The 22519-nt window shown below is 43.4% G+C and overlaps 2 protein-coding genes across 2 annotated transcripts in view; one reads left to right on the top strand and one right to left on the bottom strand.

Annotated features, from left to right (window-relative positions):
• Positions 1-14431, top strand: part of ODF4 (outer dense fiber of sperm tails 4) — a 33499-nt gene extending 19068 nt beyond the window's left edge. The window contains exon 4 of the mRNA XM_012555454.1: positions 14315-14431. Coding sequence (XP_012410908.1) covers positions 14315-14431 — 117 coding nt within the window. The remainder of the gene's footprint in view (positions 1-14314) is intronic.
• Positions 14432-15444: 1013 nt separating this feature from the next.
• Positions 15445-21343, bottom strand: RPL26 (ribosomal protein L26). Its single transcript, XM_004375996.2, has 4 exons — positions 21255-21343; positions 20229-20401; positions 18763-18903; positions 15445-15622 (listed from the first exon to the last, which is right to left on the bottom strand). Exons 2-4 carry the CDS (start codon positions 20394-20396, stop codon positions 15494-15496), a joined length of 438 nt encoding a protein of 145 aa, XP_004376053.1. The 5' UTR covers positions 20397-20401; positions 21255-21343; the 3' UTR covers positions 15445-15493.
• Between the last annotated feature and the right edge of the window lie 1176 nt (positions 21344-22519).

Raw genomic sequence — 22519 nt, 5'->3', positions numbered from 1 at the left:
CAAAGTCACCAAATCTGAGAAGGTTAAGATAACTGCGCAAAGGTAATTTATGGCCCATGCAGTGCATGAGCCTTGTCTTGGCAAACCACGCTTCATGGTCTGTTGCACTAAAGTCCAGAAAACATGCAAGATAATTTGGAAGCAAGAGTGTAAGTCTTGAGCTTCTCAGACACCACCCCTTGCCCTTTCCCTCTCAGTGCTAATTTACAACATTTCAATACTTAGCCTTAAAAAACTACTGGTAATAGAATCTCTGAAATATAAGAAGCAGAAAATTTTCCTTCTTCCTCTAGTGCTGCCGAGAAGCAGATTCCATTCCACATCATAAAGCTAGTTTTGATAAAGTGGTAAATTGAGAACATTCACAGAGACATCCATCTCTGAGTCTCCTATCTTATGTCATCTTCTCAGAAGTAGGGACATGCGCCCTGAAGGGGATCTCAGGCATTTGGGGTTCTAGGAGAGGTAAAAAAAAAAACAAACACAAACCCATGGCCATCGATTCCAACTCGTAACAACCCTACAGAACAGGACAGAACTGCCCCATAGAGTTTCCAAGGAGCACCTGGTAGATTCAAACTGCCAACCTTTTGGTTAGCAGACGTAGCACTTAACCACTATGCCACCAGGCTCTCTCTAGGAGAGATAGGAAGCCCAAACGTCCAAGATGACAGTTTCCTCACTCTGCAGAAAGTCCCAAAGAGTTAGAGCTGGAAGAGAACTTCAAGATGAGTGGTTCAGCTGTCTCTCATTTTTAAGATGAGGAAACCAAGTCCTGGAAAGGATAAGTGAGCCAGCCAATAGCCTGAGTTTCTTTCCACCACCCCACACAAAAGAAGTGCCTCTGAACAATTCATGGGCTTAGATCTATGTGAGACCATAATGCCAAAGCTGCAAAGGTAGTTGGGACCAAATCTGGGGTGTTTTGATATCAGGTTTAAGTCATTATCCTGCAAGCAATGAGAAACCATTGGCAGTTCTCTGCAGAGGGAAGGTGGTTACAAGCACTGACTTTGGACATAGAGTTGGGTTTGAATCTTGGTCTAGTTATTAACCTGTCTAAGCATCATTTCCTCCTCTATAACAGAGGAAAATTAAGTCCTTAAGTTACTTTGCCTATTGAAACTAATTTCTTCAGCTTCAACCCACTTTGCTGAGTTGTAAGGATTAAATAAGATAATAAATTTAAAGTACTTAGCATTGTACATAAATAAGCTTGGAATAAGTGTTAACTGTTATTTTGAGCGTGGAGCCCTGGTGGTGCAGTGATTAAAAACTACGGCTGCTAACCAAAAGGTTGGCAGTTTGAATCCACCAGCCACTCCTTGGAAGCCCTATAGGACAGTTCTACTCTGTCTTATAGGGTCACTATGAGTCAGAATTGACTCGACGGCAACAGGTACGGGTATTATTTTGAGCAGTGCTTTACTTCCAGAAGATTCATTAGGCAGATTGTCTTCCAATAAAGCAAGGTGAAAAGTAACCAGAGGAATGGAGAGATGCTAATAGTTTCTAAAAATAATAATTTATTTTATTTTGTTGCTGTTGTTGAGAATATACACAGCAAAAACATACACCAATTCAAGTTTCTGCATGTACAATTCAGTGACATTGATTACTTTCTTTGAGTTGCGCAACCATTCTCAGCCTTCTTTTCTGAGTTGTTCCTTCTCTGTTAACATAAACTCACTGCCCCTTAAGGTTCCTGTCTAGACTTTCCAGTTGCTGTTGTCAATTTGATCCCATATAGACAGATCTTAAAAGAGCATCTTAAAAGAGCTCAAAGCAGACATTCTTTGCTAGTTAAGCTAAACTATTGTGTGGTTTTAAGAAGACTTCAGGAGATATTTTTGGCTTAAGGTTTAAAGATGATCTCAGGGCAATAGTTTCAGGGTTTCATCCGGCCTCCATGGCTCCAGAAATGATGGTAATAGATTTAAGAGACATTTCAGAGTTAGTCTATCAGTTATCTATTGCTACGTAAAAAACCACTCCCAAACTTAGTGGCTTAAAAAACAGTAATCATTTATTTCACACATACATCTGCTGTTTGGCCAGGGCTTGTCTCTGTTCCATACAATGTCATGTGAGGAATATCACCTGGGTGGAGGGGGAGCACACTTTCAAGATGGCTCACTCACGTGGTTGACAAGGTGGTTCTAGCTGTTGGCTGAGAGCTTAGCCAAGGCTGAGGGCTAGGGGTCTTATTTCCTCTTCTTGTAGTTCTTGGTCTTCTTCACAGTATGGTGGCCGGCTTCTAAGAATGAGCATTCCAAGGTGGTCTTTTTAGAGATTTAGCCTCAGAAAACATATATCATTACTTATTCTCTCCTCTGTTGGTCAAAGCAGAAACAACGGACTGCCTATGCTCAAGAGAGTTTACAAAAACCTTATCTTTTGATAGTGAAATGCAAGCTTCTACAAGAACATGCGTTATAGATACACCAGTGCACCCATCTTTGGAAAATACAACCTGGCAGTGGGAGGAATAACATGATTAGCAAATAACTGGGTATGGGTAGTGAGGGAGAATCAGGCATTGAGGATGACTGAGGTTTCTGGTTTGGGTGAACCATGATGTCATTTACAGAATTAGAGAACACAGAAAGACGAGTATGTTTGGAGTAATTATTGGCACTTAAAAGCCTATAAATAGAAGACTGGAGTTTGGGAGAGGGGGGAGGGAGTCTTGCACATAAAAGTCACAGTTAAAATTGAGACTGGAAGACATCGTCAAGAATGAGAAAGGAAACAAACAAACAAACAAACAAAACCAACAACACAGATTCTTGGAAAATAATACCTCAAAAGAGGGAGGAGAAAGAGCAGCAGAGGAGGAGGAACGAGTGGCCATGGGCAGGGGAAACACAAGAGTTCAGTGTAAATAAATCACAGGAAGCATTCCAAAAAGGAGGTGGGGTGGGGGTGGAAGTATATTTAGTATCACAAAGAAGCCAAGATGGATTAGGACTGAAAGGGCCATTGGATTTAGCAACTGGGGGTGCATGGTGACCTCTGAGAGAGTAATAAACATAATGTACCGTCTAGCAGTTGTGTAGCCCTTTATAAGTATTTAAAGCACTTCTACAAACGGAGTGGGATACCCTGTTGGAAAGTTAATCTTTTTTTTTTTTCCCTCTGTTAATAGCAGAGGTGCACTTGCAGACCAGAGTAGCTCTTCCTACCGCATTCCTGAACCCTGGGGCAGGTGGAGAACAAGTGCTGTCCCTGCAGATGCCCTTAAGAAGATTTCAGAGGGGGTGTACTCAACACTGAAGGCTGAGCACGGCCTGATCCAGGGCTCCAGGGCTGGCCTGTGGCTTGGAATGTGGCTGTGCACGTGAACAGGCTGAGGGACTGTGGCCCAAGGGCACTGAACCCTGTGCCAATGGCAGAAGCTAGGATGCAGGACCCAGCCCAGCATGGATTGGGATAGGATTTTCCCAGCTTGGCTGCTATTCCCCCTCCAACTCTCCTTTTCTTGTTTTTTTGGATGAGAATCTTTGCCCTAGTTTTGCTGGTCATTCTTGGGAGAGACTGGACAGTGCAGAACCCCCTAAACTGGAGAAGGGAGAAGTGACCTCCTTCCCCAACTCCATAGATACCCCTTCTCTCATAATCCTCACCACAGCCCTATGAAGTTGAGATTATTATTAGACACTGTTCCTGGGTCACAAATGTCCAATTAATATACAGTCTGTAGTTACGAATCAATCACCATTAAAGCCTATTAAAAATTTGAGGTATATACTGTTGTAGGGGGAAAACATCACAAAGTCTAGTAAAGCAAAAGGAAAGTTTTATTCGGCATATATTCAAAAGGACAAAAGTGGGAAAATGGACAAGCATGCGGCTAGAGCCATGTCTGCCCGAGTCCAAAGAATACTACAGAATAGGCAAGAACGGGAAAACGGACAAGCATGCTGCCACAGCCATGGCTGCCCGAGTCCAAAGAACAGTTACAGAGCCATCGGTATATATTAACATTACAAATGGGCAAAACCACTGAAAGCTTAGCCTTTTCAGATTGGCTAGACACTGTGATCCTACACTTTGAATTGTCTTTCTTAACAATCATTGGTACAGGTTTCAGTCAGGAGGGTCTTCCTTGGTCCAACAAATTTCTATTCACTAAATGCTAGTAGAAAAAGATAAGAGTGGAAAGTCTTTTGTGTTCTGTTGGCTTTATGTGAAAGTTTCCCTAAAAGATATTTTCCAAGATTATTTTAGCTATTGTCTTTATACCACAGGGCCCAGTTGATGTGTTCTTGTGAGTCCTTGTGAGCCCAGCTCCAGTTGGGTCACATTCTCTATGCCCAAGGACAGGGAATAATGACTCCAATATTATTTCCTAAGTCAATACAATGGTTCGTAGTAACAAACGGGTGCTACTTTGCCATGTGCATCAAAATATTATTATTATTATTATTATTATTACTGTATTATTACGTCTAAGTGTATTTGGAAATGTTTTAATTTTTTTATGCATAGAAAGGTACACTATATGCTATATACTAAGACAAACATATGACTAACTGACATTAGATATGTACTTCTTAGGCTGGGTTCTCTAGAGAAGCAAAACCAGTAAAGCGTATAAATATATAGAGAGATTTATATCAAGTAAACAGCTCACATGACTGTAGAGGCTGGAATGTCCTAAGTCTTTGGATCAGGACAGAGGCTTCTCCTGTATCTGCAGGGGCTGGTGAATCCAAGATTGGCAGGTTGGCAAGCAGGGCTCTTGTTCACAGGCTGTGAAGATCAACGAATCCCAAGATTGGCAGGTAAGCTGTTAGCTCAAGTCTCAAGAACCGGAGGCAGCTGCAGGATCCAGAGAAGGCAAAAGCCAGAATGTCCACTTGTGTACAGATGCAGGCCACACACCCCAGGAAACTCTCTTTCAACTGATTGGCTACTCAAAGCAGATCCCATCAAGGGGGTGATCACACATATAAACGCTGAGAATCGTGGCCTAGCCAAGTTGACACACAATCTTAACCATCACAGTGCCTTATAAAAATTACCTCTATAAAAAACCTGTCATTCTGGTTGGTTGTCCTGAAGATAATGTAGCAATTCCTATCTCTTTAGTCCTTATCAGTAAGATTCCTCTGTTAAATCAAAACGGGATGAGGGAAAACAAAAACAAAATAACTCTCAAATAATTTTGTTTCATTTAAATGACAGCCCTGATCTGATTACAAGTCCAATTCTCCTCCATTACACCACAGTTGTAAAGGGCACAACATTAACCATAATTAGCCATTCATTTTTCTTCTGTGGTTAGCTTTTACCTGCTTTCTATTTCTACTGGTTGCTCTTTTTCTTATTAATTTATAGGTGCTCTTTTTAAAGATTAGGTATTTTATCCTGTTTTAGAGTTTGCAAATATTTTCTCCTAGTCTGTCATTTATCTTTTTTTTTTCATCTTTTATGCTATCAATTTCCATACAGATATTTTTCATTCTTAGAGAGCCAAATGTATTAATCTTTTCTCTTATGGCTTCTTAGTTTCATATATTGCTTAGGAAGACTTTCTCTATTCCAAGAACATAAAAATCTAATGATTTTCTCCAATACTTTAAAATTTTGTGTTTTGCTTAGGGATCAGACTTTATTTTTTTCCAGACGGATAATCAATTGATCCAGCACTATTAATTGAATAATACATCTTCTCTCACTGATGGGAAGTGCTGTTTTTTCCATCATATTCTAAATTCCTATAGCTACATGGGTCTGTTTCTGGCGTTTTGTTCACATTCTGACCTCACTTGCTTTTCTTTAACAGGAGGCCACAGAAATGTGTATACATCCATTGCGAGTGGTCCACACTGCAGCCAACTGGAGAATGACACGTGTCTCAAGGCGGTCACTTGAGACTCAGTTCTACTCATTTGTTGTCATTCTGAACGTGGGCTCAGTGTGGTCAGATCATTTTTAATTCCAGGAAGTGCTAGACACTGATTTTTATATGAAATCTCCAGTTTTTAAGGGGCTGGAAATTCATTTTATTAAATTCAAAAAAACATTATGTGGACAAAATACATCTGCAAGCTGAAATCAGCCTGTGGCGCACCAGCTGGTGACCTCTATTCCAGATGTTGAAATGTAATAGTGCAGAGTAGGGCTGAACTGGTATCCAGTATTCAGTGTCCAGGTATCCACCCCTAACTCTTTTCCACTGCCAACATAAAGAAGTAAAAGAGGAAGAATGATGCAGCAACTCCTGGAAACTTAGGTTATTTGTAGCCACTCCCCTGGGAAAGAAAGTGGCATTGTGGCTCATCTCATCTCTCACCCACATGAGTTTAAGATGTGGTTCCTGGTTTGCCAAGCAACCAGGAGGTAGTAGGTCAGCATGGGGGAAGGGGACCGTAGCGTCCTTGGTCAATTGGGGCTTCCTAGACCCTGCTTGGCTGAGTTACAAAGGAGGCTAAAGGTTTGGAAGGGGAACGGAAAGTGAGGTGCTAGCCAAGGATAAGAGCAAGATTTTGATCCCCCAAAACAACTTAGAAACTGATGTCACCTCTTATCTAATGATGCAGCTTCCCTGGGTTCTCCCCAAATCAACAGTGTTTAATCAGCAAAGCAATGGCAATGAACAGACATCTCCAGCTTTCACATGGAGGCTAGGATCTGCTAGTAGCATGGACAGCTCACATTGAAGACCTTCCAGTTTATGAAGAAAGCCCCTTTACTTGCATTATCTTACTTGTCTCTCACAATCCTGGGAGCGAGGCAGCACCAGGGCTGTTAGTGCCTCTTACAGAAGAGGAAACAGCACCGGGGTATATCAGAATGGCTTTTAGGTGGCTCTGGGATATGCAGGAAGGAGACGTGTATGGGAGAACAAAGGACTGCAGGCCTCTTCTCTGTCTCTATGCCCATCTCTGCAAAATAATTTACTCATTCTACAAATATTTATTAAATATTTCCTATGGGCTAGGCACTCTTCTAGGCCTTGAGAATGTAGCAGTACACAGATCCTGAGCATCATCTTTCCCTTTGGCTGAGTCAGTCATCTTTGCTCTGAACCATGACCCAGATTGGCCTGTGCCCTATTCCTCCCTGGCTGGAGCAGCGACATTAGGTCAACTTGCATTTTGCTCCAGAGTCCTTGGTTGTTTCCCCTGGCTACTGGTCACTTCCTGGAATGCACTGTCCCATTCCAGGAATACAACCTGCTTTTCTATGCTTGAGGCATAGACTACTGGTAGACTCAGACTCAGATCCCTGACATGCCCTAAATCTGACTTACTGTAACATGTTTCATGAAGATCACACAATTCCCGGAGCATCCAATTCTGAGACCTGGGGTGGCACACATGATTTCTCTTGAAGCAGGAACTAGGGCCCAGCTGGCGATGTGGCCAGTCTCTAGGGCGTCTGGGATCAACCTCTTTTCTTCTCATTTCTTATCTTTCATCTACTTCTTTTCCTCTGGTACTCCCACATTTCGGGGTATGTGTCTGAGGGCAAGAAGAGGCAGAGGAAGGAGTATGTACTAGATACATATGTAGGGCAGTCCCACCAGCTCTACCTTCTTAAGACCCCATTAGTTCATATTCTGCAGGCAAACATATTCTTCTAATGACAGTAGTGGGTTGAACTGTGTCCCTTAAGACTTGTCCAATTCAGAACCCACAGTATCTGTGAATGTGACTTTATTTGGAAAAAGCGTCTCTGCAGATGTAATTGAGGTAAGGATCTTGGGATGAGATCATCTGGGATTAGGATGGGCCCTAAATCCAATGACAGGTGTCTTTATAAGAGACAGAAAAGGAGAAGACACTCAGAGACACAGGGGAGAAGAGCAGTGAAGATGGATGTGCAGATGGAGGCAAAGATTGGAGTCACACTGCTACAAGCCAACAAATGCCAAGCATTGCTGACAACAACCAGAAGCTAGGAGAGGCATGAAATGGATTCTCATTCAGAGTTTCCAGAAGAAACCAACCCTGCCAACATCTTGATTTCGAACTTCTAGTCTCCAGAACTGTGAGAGAATAAATTTCTTGTTCTAAGCCACAGGTTTGTGGCAGCCCTGGGAAGCTAATACACAGACCCAGTCCTGCTTTGCCCCTTTGCACAAGGACTACCACCGACAAGCTGACTTGAGGGTACAGCCTTCATTCCTTTCCCTGGGGCTTCTGGCCACAGTTCTTAGGTGGCCTTACAAGGCCCAGAGAGACACCTTTGAGTGCCTACCTAGCAGGGGTCTATTCAGCAGAAGAGGAGACCTGGGGCTCCTTGTGAGGTGCTGGGCTTTGTTGCTTCTGGAGGAGTGGGACTGATGTCCTCATCCATATCACATCTGTCTGCTCCAACCTCAGCTCTTTCTTCCTGTTTCATCCAAAGGCTGTTTTCTAGCTGTTCTTCAGCAATATCTAGCTCTTCCTCTGTTTGTAAAATGGCCACAGTTTCCTGGGGCAAATTTGAGGAATATACCCCCAATTTGATTTTGCAATCAAACTTTGCCTCATATGGACTTTGCTGCAAGGAAACGTCGAAGGCCTGATTCCTCACCATCTGCATGAATCAAAGGCCTTCGGCCCAGTGACGTGAATGGTTACTTTGCGTCCAGGCACTCATCATATTCTTTATATCCTCCCTTGCTCACTCCTTGGAGCCCTGGCCTTGAGTAGGGTGGTATTGACTAGGGACAATTTTTAGGTCTGGCCATACCTCATTGAGCTCATTAACAACCTGGTTTGTGAACTCTATGCCACTGTCAGATTCTAACACTTTGCGTGTACCAAGAATTGTGAAGATATCCAGTAAGAAAGTGACCACCTCATGGACTTGTCTGGCTTTCAGTGGCTGTAAAATAATAAATTTGGTTAAGTGATCCTGGTAATATAAAATAAACTTGAACTTGCCATCGGCGTTTGATTGCATGTCAAGTATTTCAGCTTGTCATCTGGGGTCGATGTCCTTAAAAGCTGTGGACTTGGGCGCAAGACCTTTCTTGGGCACTGGGTTCTTCTGATGCCACTGTTTACACAAAGTCAGATACAAGACAACGACTTCTTTGGTGACATTCCCATATTTTCTTTGTAGCTCCTTGAGCATGTAGGTCTGCCCACCATGTCCAGTATTGAGATGTGTTTCATGAAGAATATCAAATAACTCCTCCTTATGTACATAATACCATACTTGGTCTTGTTCTCCATGAGGAGCCTCTATTAGCTTCTCTGTGCCTTGTACAGAGATCACATCATATTTTGCTGCACGGTGGTAATCACGTGAGGACTTCTTTCCCTTTTCCTTGGCTTCTTTGACTACCTTTATTGTTTGAAAGTACTTTTCTTTGGAAAATACCTTGCTGTTGTAACTTTTGCTTTCTACTGTTACACTTGTAACAAATTTTTCTCTCATGTTTCTTATTTCCATTTCCATCTCACTTGTATTTGAAACTCCAGATGAATCATTTGCTGCTCTCGGTGGCATCATGGAGAACAGCAAGAAAGATCCTACGAAAGGGAGAAAAAAATCAGAACAAAATTACATTCACTGATAACTCCATTTGGAAGATCTGCCCTCTGAAGTTCCTCATTGTCTTAGTTACCTAGTGCTGATATAACAGAAATAACACAAGTGGATGGCTTTAACAAACAGATATTTATTTTCTCACAGTTTAGGAGGCTAGAAGTCTGAATTCAGAGAGCCAGCTTTAGGGAAAGGCTTTCTCTGCGGCTCTGGAAGAAAGTCCTTCTCTTTTCTGAGCTTCTGCTACTGGGCAATCCTCATGTGGCTTGGCATGTCTCTTCCCCGTTTCTCTTTCTTGTAAGAGACTGACTCAAAACACACCCTATGGTAATCCTGCCTTATTAACATGACAAAGACAACCATTCCCAATTGGGATTATAACCACAGGTGGAGAGGTTAGGATTTACAACACGTATTTTTGGGGGACACAATTCAATCCATAACACTCATTAATCCTGTCATCTGGACTTTGAAGATTATATGGAAGAAAAGATAACAGAAGTAATAGTATAAGGCAGCTAGAAAACCATCTAACCAAACCTATTGCCATTGAGTCAATTCTGACTCATAGCAACCCTACAGGACAGAGTAGGACTTCCAAGGCTGTAATCTCTACGGGAGCAGACTGCCACATCTCATAGGTTCTAACTGCCAAGTGCTTAATCACTGCACCACCAGGGCTCTAGGACAATTCAAAACCAGAGCATGCCAACAGAATTTGAAGAAAATCAGTAGGATCACAAATATGTGGTAATTGTAGACTTTAGGCAAACAGAATAAATAAGAAAACCATTAGCTCATACAGTGACATCTAATTAACAGGTCTTTAATTAAAATAAGAGGGAGGATAAATGGAAATCCCTAAGGCTGATATTCTACCCTCAGTATCCTTTAAAATAAATGGGAGAATTTTGCTAGAAGATGCCACATAATAATAGTAAACTCTTAATTTGTGAGCACCAACCAAAAAAAATCATTGCTGTTGAGTTGATTCCGACTCATGATGACCCCATGTGTTATAGAGTAGAACTGCTCCATGGGGTTTTCTTGGCAGTAATCTTTATGGAAACAGATCGCCAGGCCTTTCTTCCATGGTGTTGCTGGGTGGGTTTGAACCACTAACCTTTAGGTTAGTAGCCGAAGGCAAACCGTTTGCAGCACCCAGAGGCCTGAAGTAAGCACCGAACCAAAACTAAACCTATTGCCGTCAAGTTGATTTTGACTCATAGCAACCCTAGAACTGCCCCATAGAGTTTCCAAGGAGCGCCTGGTGGATTTGAGCTGCCAGCCTTTTGGTTAGCAGCTGTAGCACTTAACCATCTGCCACCAGGGTTTCCAATGTAAGCACCAGGGAGTGTTTTTTCAGCTTTTCCACATCAACATAAACAATTTCTTGTGACTGAAGTGTCAGTCTTCTCTTTAGGGGAATTAAGAAGAAAGTGGCTGGGGTATTTTTAAATGATAGCTTTTGCCTCATGATTGTACACAGGATTAATACATGTAGATCTGGAGTCCTTACACTGTGGGACCATGTTCTCATAACTGTCCAGCCTTTTGTCCCTGTAGCAGTCCTTCTGAGAGGCTTTCAAATATTTCTATCTTGGGTCACATTCTCAAATGTCCTGGCCTCCTGAAACAACACTGTCCGTTGCCACATGGATCATTTTGTCTCCGGTCCGGGGCTAAGGAGCAGCTTCAGCAGGACTGGGGAGGAAATAGAGGAGGGTTCCAGAAATGAAGGTATATCAGCAAAAATGACTAAATTTGATTGTGGTACTGAGGGGTCTTCTACCCAACAAGATGAGGCCAGCTTCATGGGTGAAGAGGTTTTGCCTTCCTGGGAGGTTTGTAGGCCTAGCCCACTTTGACACTGACTGGGCCGGAGCCCACCTATTTCTAGAATGAAGCAGAGTTCAAGTGTACTTGAGCACTCCAAGTGCTGGGAGACACTTTTAGGTACAGGCTTCAGGGCTCCCAATAGAGGCCGCAGGATCTAAAAAGAGATATGTCTGGAGATTAGCACACCAAAAAGAGAAACTCTAAATGGAGTCCACGCTCCACCAAGATAGTATCTAAACAGGAATTCCTTAGAACAACTTCAGGATGGTGATGAGGCCCTGGGAAAACTTCATATGAATCTTAAGAAGATCCCCAGGGTCCCAGTCATCAGATGCAGAGCTGAGGGGCAGGGAAGAATTCTGAGCAGCAGAAAAAGATGGAAAAATTTCAAAGCTGTGAGCAAGAGTCTTAGTTAAGCTGGACCTGCTTTCAGGTCCTGAAGGTCTTCCACTAAAAACGCTTCAAATTCCCTTGCTCAGCATAACTAGTTAGTCATGGAATATTCTTTTTTTTTTTTTACATTTTTTAAAAATTGTATTTTAGATGAAGGTTTACAGAACAAACTACCTTCTTACTAAACAGTTAGTACACATATTGTTTTAGGACATTGGTTAACAACCCCATGACATGTCAGTACTCTCCCTTCTTGACCTTCAGTTCCCTATTACCAGCTTTCTATCCCCTCCTGCTTTCTAGTCCTTGCCCCCGGGCTGGGGTGTCCCTTTAGTCTTGTTTTGTCCTATGGGTCTGTCTAATCTTTGTCTGAAGAGTTGGCCTCGGGAATGGTTTTAGTTTTGGGCTAACAGAGAGTCTGGGGGCCATGTCTTCCAGGGTCCCTCCAGTCTCAATCAAACCATTAAGTCTGGTCTTCTTACTAGAATTTGAGTTCTGCACCCCACTTTTCTCCTGCTTCATCAGGGACTCTCTGTTGTGTTCTCTGTCAGGGTGGTCATTGGTGGTAGCCGGGCACCATCTAGTTCTTCTGGTCTCAGGCTGATGGCTGACAGGGTTTTAAGACCATGGAATATTCTTGATTCTAAGATACTATTGATTGCAAAATCATTGATTTTTATGACAACTTTCTTTTCTGAGGAAAAACACAGAATCTACATTAAATGAATATATTGAGATGAATATATTGAACACATTTAAAGTTTAAAATGTGGGAAAAAAATGCATTTCAGAGTTGAAGCAAGAGTATGTTTGCAAAATGCTTTTTATTTTAAACCTGGGTTCAAGATCCTCAGTGCAAACTGACATTTTAAAGGCCCTGCAGCAAAGAAACTAAGTTTATTTCATGCAGTATCTTTCCATCATTTTGACAGAGGACTTTGTTTCCCAAAAAATACCTACTATCATCCCACAGTCCTAGTGATCCTCAGAAGACACCTGAAATTACAAGGTATTCAATGGGATCTGGGAACAGCACCTTCCAGATTCCTGGCTGAAACCAGCATCTCTCAGAGACTGAGTGGCTGTACTGGCTGCTATTTGAGGTCCTTCAGGTGACTGCACAGGAAGGAAAAGCCACATCTCCATCCTATAAACAAATGGAAGACAGGCTAGAAAAAAGGTATACTCAAGAGATGCAAAATCTCAATCTTTTTAATATGAGATATGGTCCTTATGATATCCTGACAATCTAAAGCCAAGCCACATTCGGCAAACAGACCTCTTTTGTTTGGTCCACTGTTTCTGTTTATTTTAATTTGAATGATTTACCAACATTTACAGATCTGGAGATTTTACATAAAAATCTAGATTTTTGGCCTCTCTTGAAAAATGGGAAGCTCTGGCCACACTGGGAGCATTCCTGCCTGGCAACAAGTGGGCAGAGTGGAGAGGCAGCAACTCCTGTTACAATGCAGCCCGCTCTCTTCCAGGTCTTCATTCTCCTTACCTGCCCATCCCTGTAGAGATCTGAGTTTTCAACATCTATTCTAAAACATATGAAAGTATGTGGCCCTAAGCCAATTAGCTTCCTGGTATGATCTGCACTGCTGGGGTGAATGATAGATGAGCTCGGTTGGAGAAAACTGGGAGACATCTCCAAAGCCAGATTTCCTCTCTTCCTCACCCATCTGGGAGCCTTTACCTTGGCTTTTCCCTATCTGGAATGTCCTTCCATCAATCTTCCAAATCTCATTCAGTTTAAATTGGTCCCCTTCCTGATGTGTTCAGCAGCTCCAGCCGCCTGCCATCTCTCCCCGCTCTGAACTTCCATAAAACATACTACCTGCACGCACACTTGACCACTTTGCTTGAAATTTTTAGTTGGCTGATTCAGGTAGGTATAAATCTTCATTCCCTAAAAAGTAACGGCTAAGACTTCTACCTAGCTATATCCCCTTGAAGGACTTCCAGAGTACAGAGCTGAGCACAGAAGATGCTCAAAGGGCATTTGTCACTTTGCTTAAACCAAAAAAAAAAAAAAAAAAAACCCCAAAAACCCAAACCCGTTGCCGTGGAGTTGATTCCGACTCATAGCAACCCTACAGGACAGAGTAGAACTGCCCCACAGGGTTTCCCAGGAGCGCTGGTGGATTCCAGCCGCCGACCTTTTCGTTAGCAGCTGAGCTCTTAACCACTGCACCACCAGGTATATTATATTAGCGAGGCAGCACGGAGGTCTGAAAAAAGTCTAGGCTTGGGACTTCAATTTCTGACTCTACCATGTCGTGTATGGCTAACTTAGGCAAATTACTTAACTGTTTTAAGTCTTCAGTTCCATCATCTATAAAATGGGGAGAATACTAGTATACATCCCAATGGGTTGTTGTGTAGATTAAATGAAACTGCAGATAAAGTACCCAATAGTGTTCACTTCCTGCACCTTCCACAACACAGAAACTCGCACTTATTCCTGAACACCTGCTTTGTGCATCAGTTCCTTTGAAGATTTCCTACCCCGACTTCCGCAGAATCGGCTCCCACGGCACCTGGTCCCATCCCCCATAAGCCCACGCCAACACCGGGCTAAAAGTCGCCTCCACCCTCCGAGAGCGGCGCGCTGGGGAGAATGAGCCGGCCGCAGGCGAAGGTGGGTGTGGCGCGGACCACCGATCCCGGTGATCGAGAAGAAACAGTGGAGGGGCCCTGAAAGTGCTAACGATGTGACAAGGGCCACAGGGTCCGGGCATCCCTCCACCCACTCGCCCGCTGCCAGCCATCCCGCGCCGCACGGACCACGCAAAAGGACCCGTCAGGCTCTGCCGGAAGCTGGGCCCCGCCCGGCCGGAAGCCCCGCCCCTCCTGTGGGGCCGCCCACGGCTACCGCGGGAGGGAAGAAACCTTTCAAACGGCGTTTAGTGCTGCCAGGTGTCCACTGCGTTTTGAGGGCTCTCACTGAGCCGAGTCCAGCACACACGTGTGGCCTTGGCTAAACAAGTCACTTAACTCAGGCCTTAGACGGTAAAATTGGACACCTTTCCCCACATTGTTGCAAAGTCCTATCATCACTTACCACTCACCCTGCCTGTTGAAGCGAGGTAAACGGGTGGACAGGTGATTAAAACTTCACACCGTTTTACTCAATCCTCTTAACTGGTCAAATGACACAACTAGCATTTCCGATTGCAACCTGGAGTTAAGTTGTGGTCTAAATGGCACTCACCCAACACCAAGGCATGTTATCAAGACGGTAAAGGGGGCTGAGAGAACAAAGGGCTTCTCACTGTATACCAGGAATAACTTAAAACAGTGGTCCAATTGACACTGGACCGTCACAGCAGCTCCCTTAATCACTCCACCCTAAGCATGACTTGTTACTCTAAAAGGTGACAAGGAAGAATGCAGGAAGGGGTCGGTAAGGTTTCTGTTGGCAGGTATTTAAAAAACCCATTCTGGTCCAGTCAAGTGTTTAGGGATCACCTAGTCAAGGGCCACAATACCAAACTTTAAATTTAACAGTTAAAAAAAAAAAAAAAAATCACTGTCCCACCAGTCCTGATACTTAAAACAATATTTTTCATTTGTTGACTCAAGCCAACAGGATAGGGGCTGCCAGCCTCCAAACAGCAAATGTTTCCCAAACTTCCGTTTCCAAATCCAAAGAGGGAAGAGATGGAACCAACAATAACTAGATACTGTTCCAAAGCACCACACGTAACAAAAAGGCGCTTCGTTTTTGCAGTTTTTAATGGAAACTGTATATAAGATTATTTCACTCCTGCATCTTCTCAATTGTTTCTTCCTTATATTTGCCCTTTTCCTTTCCCACTTGGCGAGATTTGGCTTTACGTTCAAGGATTTTTTTGCGGTCTTTGTCCAGTTTTAGCCTAGTGATAACCACCTGCAGAAAAATAAAACACATTTCCAAGCTTTAAACAATGACTAATACAGAACACATGGGCCCAACATTCAATTCCATTTCTAAAAAATTGGGGTATAGTGGATGCTAGACACTGAATGATTATTTAATTCAAAAGTACTAGAAATGATTCTTTGGCCCTCAAATCAAACTTGGCTTAAATGTTTACTAGACTCTGCTGCCATGAAACTTATAGTCAAGCGTGGGGAGACAGAAAATTAAGTGAAATGTATGTTGTGGTTGATTACTGTCAGATTCCAACTCAGAGTGACCCCATGTGTGCAGAGTAGAACTGCTCCATACGGTTTTCAAGGCTGTGACCGTCAGAAGCAGACTGCCAGGCCTTTCTTCTGAGCTACTTCTGACCGGTCAAGGGCTTAACCATTTGTGCCACCCAGGGATGTGATACAGAGAAAAATATGGCCATGTGGGGAGGCTGAGGGCTGGAGGAAAAAAGAGTTATTTTAGACAGTGTGATCAGGAAAGGCCCTACTGATGAGACTATATTTGAAAAAAAAAAACACTCAAAGGGGTGAATTATCTGGGTAAGTGTCCCAGGGAGAACCAGAAAGTACAAACGTCCAGAGGCAGAACAGTTTTGTAGGTGTGTTTCTCCAACTTGAGTGTGTACAGGAATGAACTGGAAGAGTTTGTTACAAACTCCCAGATTCTGCTTTAGAAGGTTTTGGAACCAAGACTTTGCAATTCTATCAAGTTATCAGGTGATGCTGCTGAACGGCAGACCCAATGGGTTTGATCAGAGCATGGAGAGGGGAAAGTGGTGTAAAATGACGTCAGAGAACTGGCTGGTGAGGGGAGATCATGTGAGGTCTTGTAGGCCATTCTAAGAACACAGGATTTTACTGACAAGAAGTCATTGGAATGTTCTGAGTAGAAGACTAATATGATCTGATTTTTGTTTAAAAGGAAACAAGGCAGCTGTGTTTAAGGTGAGAGGAATGGCTTGAATCTGGATGGTGACAGTGATGGTAAGCAGACAAATTTCTGGATACAATGTGACATTAGAGTTAACAGGTCTTACTGACTGATGTGGGTGTGAAATAAAAAGGAGCCAAAAAAGGCATTTTTGGCCGGAGCAACTGGGAGGGTAGAGTTGCCACACACTGTGACAGTGGAAGACTGTGTGAGGAAGTTGCAAGGATAAAATCAGGAACTGGAATGCATCAGGTTTGAGACACCTATTAGATATCCAAGTTGAAATACAAAACAGACAATTGAATATCAAGCCTGGAGTTCAGGGGAAGAAGTCTGGGTTGGAATTGTTAGCTGGTAGGTATCTAAAGTCATAAGGTTAGAATAAGAGATGAAAATTGGTGACCTCGACCAGTTCATTTGCACTAAATTGTTAAATTTATTTATAATTAAAAAAATTATTTACACCAAATGTAAGTTTTTTAAATATAGAGAGAAATCAGACAGTGCTATCAACTCAAGAGGCCACTTAATCGCCAACAACTAAAACTTGGGAGAATTCACATAAAATCCAGGGGAGGCACCTGCTGCTGTGGGGGACTCAGACTAGATTTTCTATCTTGGACACTGTCACCATCTATGGGATTTTAGTATCTGAGCGTCAGTTTTCCCATCTGTAAAAGGCTTACTCCATACGTCCCACGGCTGTAAAGATTAAAGGAGGTGGCAGGTCCACAATGCCTGGGGCTCAGCGTAGCATTCAACATGAACCAGCTTTTAGAAAAACTATTTTTCTACAAGTGACCATGTCGTCTTGCAGTTGTGGAGTACTCTGAATAGGTGACTACCATCTTTAATGTCAACACTGTGTGAACGACAACTTTGCCATTTGTGCCACAATTTACCATTTCATTATACTAGTTATTCTTAAGTCAGTTACTACTACTACTTACTCATTCTGTTGAATACACAAAAGCAGACTATCGGTTTTATTTCATCTTAAAATACCCCTCCCCTAGATTTTAAGACACGTCAATTGCTAGATGATCAGTTTAGTAACACTGTTTGAGGGAAATGTACATTAAACATACATACAGAAAAAATGGTCAAAGATACCTCGATTTCAGAAACATTTGAAGTATTACTGTTATTAAGGAGCCCTGGTTGCACAGTGGTTAAGCACTCAACTGCTAACCAAGGGGTTGGCAGTTTGAACCCACCAGCCGCTCTGTGGTAGAAAGATGCTGCTTCCGTAAAGACTACAGCCTTGGGAACCCTATGGGGCAGTTCTACTCTGTCCTATAGGTTGCTATTAGTTGGAATCATTTCTATGGCAATGGGTTTGGTAGTTTGTGATTAGCTGCCATTGAGTCAGCTGAACTCCCAGAGAACCTAAGCACAATGGAGTCAGACATCTGTGATCCACAGGGTTTTAATTAGCTGATTTTTGAAGGAGATCACCAGACCTTTCTTCCTAGTCTAGAAGCTCTGATGAAACCTGTTCAGCAACATGGAAGCCTCCAATGACAGAAGGGTAGTGGCTGCGCATGAGATGCACTGGCTAGGAATCAAACCTAGTCTCCGCACGGAAGGCAAGAATTCTACCACAGAATCACCAATGCCCTCTAAGGCACTATTGTTAAGTGCTGTCAAGTCGATTTATACTCATAACGACCCCATGTGACAGAGAACTGTCGCAATAGGTTTTCTAGGCTGTAATCTTTACAGAGGAGCCTCAGTGGCTCAGTGGTTAAGTGCTCAGCTGCAAACCGAAAGGCCAGCAGTTCAAACCCAACAGCTGCTCCACAGGAGAAAGATGTGGCAGTTTGCAGCCATAAAAATTACAGCTTTGGAAACCCTATGGGGCAGTTCTACGTGTTGAAATCAATTCGACAGCAACAGGTTTGCTTTGATCTTTACAAGAGCGTATCACCGGGTCTTTCTCCAGTGGACCTGCTGGATGGGTTCAAACCACCGAACTTTCAGTTAACAGCCAACAGCTTAACCGCTGTGCCATCAGGGTTCCTGAAGGTACTATCAGAATTGAGAAAATACAGTTATTTGCTTTAATACAAAGTTTCCAACACATCTTAATTCAAGAATATTCCTATGGGATCATAAATTACATTTGTCAACAATAATTGCCATCATTTCCGTCTTGTCTTTCAAGTATTTTCGAAAACACCTACCTTGCTGGGGTGAATGCCCACATGGACAGTTGTGCCATTAGCTTTATCTCGTTGCACCCGTTCAATGTAGATGACATATTTCTTCCTGTAAACCTGGACAACTTTGCCAATTTGCTGACCTTTGTAGTGTCCTCGTACAACCTGGGTGCAAATTTAAAAATAATGGAGACGGGACAAAAGAACAAGATTAACTCTGTCAATCAGAAAAACCTGCAAATCAATCACACCCTCTTAAATCTACAGTGATGGGCAATGCATCCCTACAACTGATGGTTCACCAGCAGCAGTGGGCTTGTGACAAAAGGTTAAAAGCTGAGCCCACCTTGGGCTTCTGAACTTTGTAGTAAGTTGACAACGAGGAACAAACTACAAGTATTTAATTCACAATCCATTAGAGTCCAACCCCATGTCAAAGAGTGGGTAGCAACAAATACTTAAGGAACAAATAATTTTCCTTAAGATCAACTAACACAGGTTCCTACCCAAGGGCCCTAGTGGTCTTCAGTTTGTCAGGACGCAATCCAAAGCACTTCTGATGAGACGGTTCTTTCCAGTATTCCAACTTTTTTTGCAATAAGATGTCTTGACAACAGAGAAGACTGCCTCCCAAATCTACTGGCAATTTTAGCAAGAGTACGACACGGACCAGTGGCTGTTTATCAACACTGCTCCTATCTGGAAATGGTTTTGTTTTATTTAAATGGCATTAAAAAAACCCCAAACCCATTATCGTCGAGTCGTTTCTGACTCATAGCCACCCTACAGGACAGAGTAGAACTGCCCTGTAAAATCTCCAAGGCTGTAATTTTTACAGAAGCAGACTGTCACATCTTTCTCCTGTGGAGTAGCTGGTGGGTTCAAACTGCCGATCTTTCAGTTAGCAGTCGAGCGCTTAACCACTGTACCACCAGGGCTCCTTATAAAATAATATTGGTGATATGCTAGCTACTTTATGGAGACTATCCACATTCTTTAATCACTAGTTGCAGGTTACAGCTAAGAAACACGCATAGAAATTTTTACTTAAATAGATCTGACAGTTGTATTTACCCATAAACTTAAACAATCACATGAAACTATGGTTCACTTAAGAGTTTCTGAGCAATTCTGTTTATCGGTCCTCCAATGGCTGAATGGATCCCGCAAAGGATAATCCAAAAAGTCATGTTCTGATTCTGAGCCATCTTTCTTGTTCTTTCATTTAATTATAGCTGCATCTGGTGCTTGGAATATTTGATTTTCACCAAGCGGTAAGGTGAAATAAGAACTGAAAAGCAGCCTATTTCTTTTTTTCATCCCTGGCTCAACTCCTCCTGCAATCCTGTTCTGGGGGCAAAGGTCTCAGACACTTCAGTCTCAGGATGCAATCCCTTTTCTAAAAACTCTTCTTTCAGCAAGAAATTGGCTTAAAGATTTAAAGGGCTCTTCAGCTGCATGAACAAGCTGAAACACATTGGGGTACATACCTGAACTTCATCATCCTTTCGGATGGGCATGGACCGAACATTGTATTTCTGTCTCAGTTCCTTGGAAAGAGGAGAAGACATAATCTTCCTGCGAATGTGCGAAGGTGCATTGAAATGTCTTTTGCGGTTTTTGCTCCGGTCAGAAGTCACAAAGGGATTGAACTTCATTTTGGCTAAGTAAAGTGAAAAGATGTATAAACCTTCAAATCGTCAAAAATCTCATTCAATTTCAAACAAGTAAAAGCAACAAGTTCAACCTGAAAGTGTAGAATACTCGGACTGTCATGTTCTTTAATTCTATCAAAAACTGCTTGACCTTAATGGCCTATTAACTAAAGCCTGAAACTGAAAAAAGTTTGCTTTACTAGGATGTTTTCTATTATTTGTTTATAGGATAAAGATTTTTCCATTAACTGCACATTTTCTAGTTATTAAACTGTGCTTACACTCTTAAAACTCCTTGAGTACTGCGTGAGAGTTAAGAGCGGACTTTTAAGTATTCCTGCTGAATTAGGGCACAGTAGACAGGCAACTCAATTATTCAAATATAAAGTCATCTTTTAAATGGACCAATCAACGTTACTCTCTTATGGACTCGTGTGTACATATTTAGTCCCCTCCAAAATGAATGAATCAAGCCTCTCCGCCCCGAACCTGGAAATCCTGCACAGTTTTCTCGGGTCCAAAAAACCATCCAACAGGCGAGCGCGGTTTGGAAGTTCCATGAATGCTTTACCAAGAAGTTATTTCAAGACCATTCTTTCGGAAACTACACTGCCGAGATTTGACTCCATCTCGACAGACCCCCTCCTCTCCAGTTTCTGAGTCCCGACACTCCCGGTCTTGCCTTCCCTCCCCAGCCCGATGGCTCCTGATCTACTGGGAAAATGGGCCGAGGCCATCCTGGCCCCCCTATTTGGCTTCTATTCGGCCACTGGGAAAGTCTCGGAGTCCCCGGGAGCGAGGGTCACCGTAGCTGGGAATGGATGGCAGCGGATAACACGCGCTTTGCCAGCAAATCCTCACCCGCTGCCGCTTCAGCGATGGCCGCAAAAGGGAAAAGACTGATAAGTTCCTTCCGGCTCTGTAAGTTTACGAGAGATCTCGCGAGACCAATATCTCTTGTAGTCAGAGGGGAGCGGAGTTTGAAAGCTAAGTGGAAACTGGGAAACTGATTGGTGAGTAATGTCACCTAGTGGCTGGAGGGAAACGGTGAGGGATCCCAAAACTCCCGCCTCCAGGTGCCTGGTGTCTCCCTTCGGAGGTCTGGGCTCTGCCGCTGAGGCCTCTGGAAAGGGTTGTCCCAGACGAGTGGCGGGGACCGCTCAGCGTTTGAGTGCTCGGGTGGGCGATGAGAGGGCGTAAGGCCCCAGTGGACCTTCACTCCCCGGCGCTTCCTTAGCCGAGAAAGGGCAGGTCCTACTTTTGGCCGTCAGGTGGCGCCAGACTGCAGCTGACCGATCACCTGGGTTACCCTGACATCACTCTCTGCCCTGCGTCTTTTACCGAGCTCCGGCTGGGCGCAGGCCGCCGCCGTGGGCCCCCGCCCGATCTTCCGGTCCGGCCGGCGACGGCCTTCGGAGATCTGGGGCCACCGATCCGCCCCGCATTCCACGGAAGTAGGTCTGAATCCTTCTTTCTAGCGAGGTCCCACGTGATGCCAGCTGTGCTGGTCCGAGACCACACTTCTAAGGAGCCGGTTGTGGAGGAAGGCTTCCTGAGTTTTACTGCCTGCTCTCATTGCTTTTCGGATCGGGTGGAAGGAGGGGAAGTAAGTGTGCTCTGCTGCGAATGGATTCTGAGGCAGCTTGCTGGGCTCGGTGAACTCCCCCAGCATGTCCTGCCGCGCGCCAGCTAGAGGATTGATTTCTGTTAGAGTGAATAATACAGGCGTCATACTGATCGAAGACACACATTTCATAATAATACATAAGACGCAGTGAGCTTCCTGAATGCTAGGGACACTCTTGTATGCACTTTACATATATTAACTCCTTTAATCCACAAAGCAGTGCAGTGATACGGGTATGATTATTGTCCCCATTTTACAGAGGGGGAAACCGAGCCGCAGAGAAGTGAGAGGACCTTATGCAAGGTCACACAAGCTGGTGTATGACAGATTAGGAGCTGAACCTGTGCAAGCTGGCTCCCCAGCCACTTCTGGTAACTGCTCTTCTTTATATGATCAAATTTGTAGGAACCCACTAGGTCAAGTCAAAGAGTAAGAAGCCATATCCTTGAGGGTCCAGAGTAGAGTCAGTGTTTTCACAGTAGTTATTAAATGTGCTGTG

The sequence above is a fragment of the Trichechus manatus genome, unplaced genomic scaffold (genome assembly GCF_000243295.1).
Source record: "Trichechus manatus latirostris isolate Lorelei unplaced genomic scaffold, TriManLat1.0 scaffold00040, whole genome shotgun sequence".
Lineage (NCBI taxonomy): Eukaryota > Metazoa > Chordata > Mammalia > Sirenia > Trichechidae > Trichechus > Trichechus manatus.
This window is presented reverse-complemented; position numbering and strand designations above follow the sequence as displayed.

Coding starts and splice junctions, on each gene's coding strand:
- RPL26 (XM_004375996.2), bottom strand. CDS start 20,396: ATGAAGTTCAATCCCTTTGTGACTTCTGACCGGAGCAAAAACCGCAAA. Junction 18,904..20,228: donor GAAAGGATGATGAAGTTCAG/GTATGTACCCCA, acceptor ATTTGCACCCAG/GTTGTACGAGGACACTACAA. Junction 15,623..18,762: donor TGGGCATTCACCCCAGCAAG/GTAGGTGTTTTC, acceptor ATTTTTCTGCAG/GTGGTTATCACTAGGCTAAA.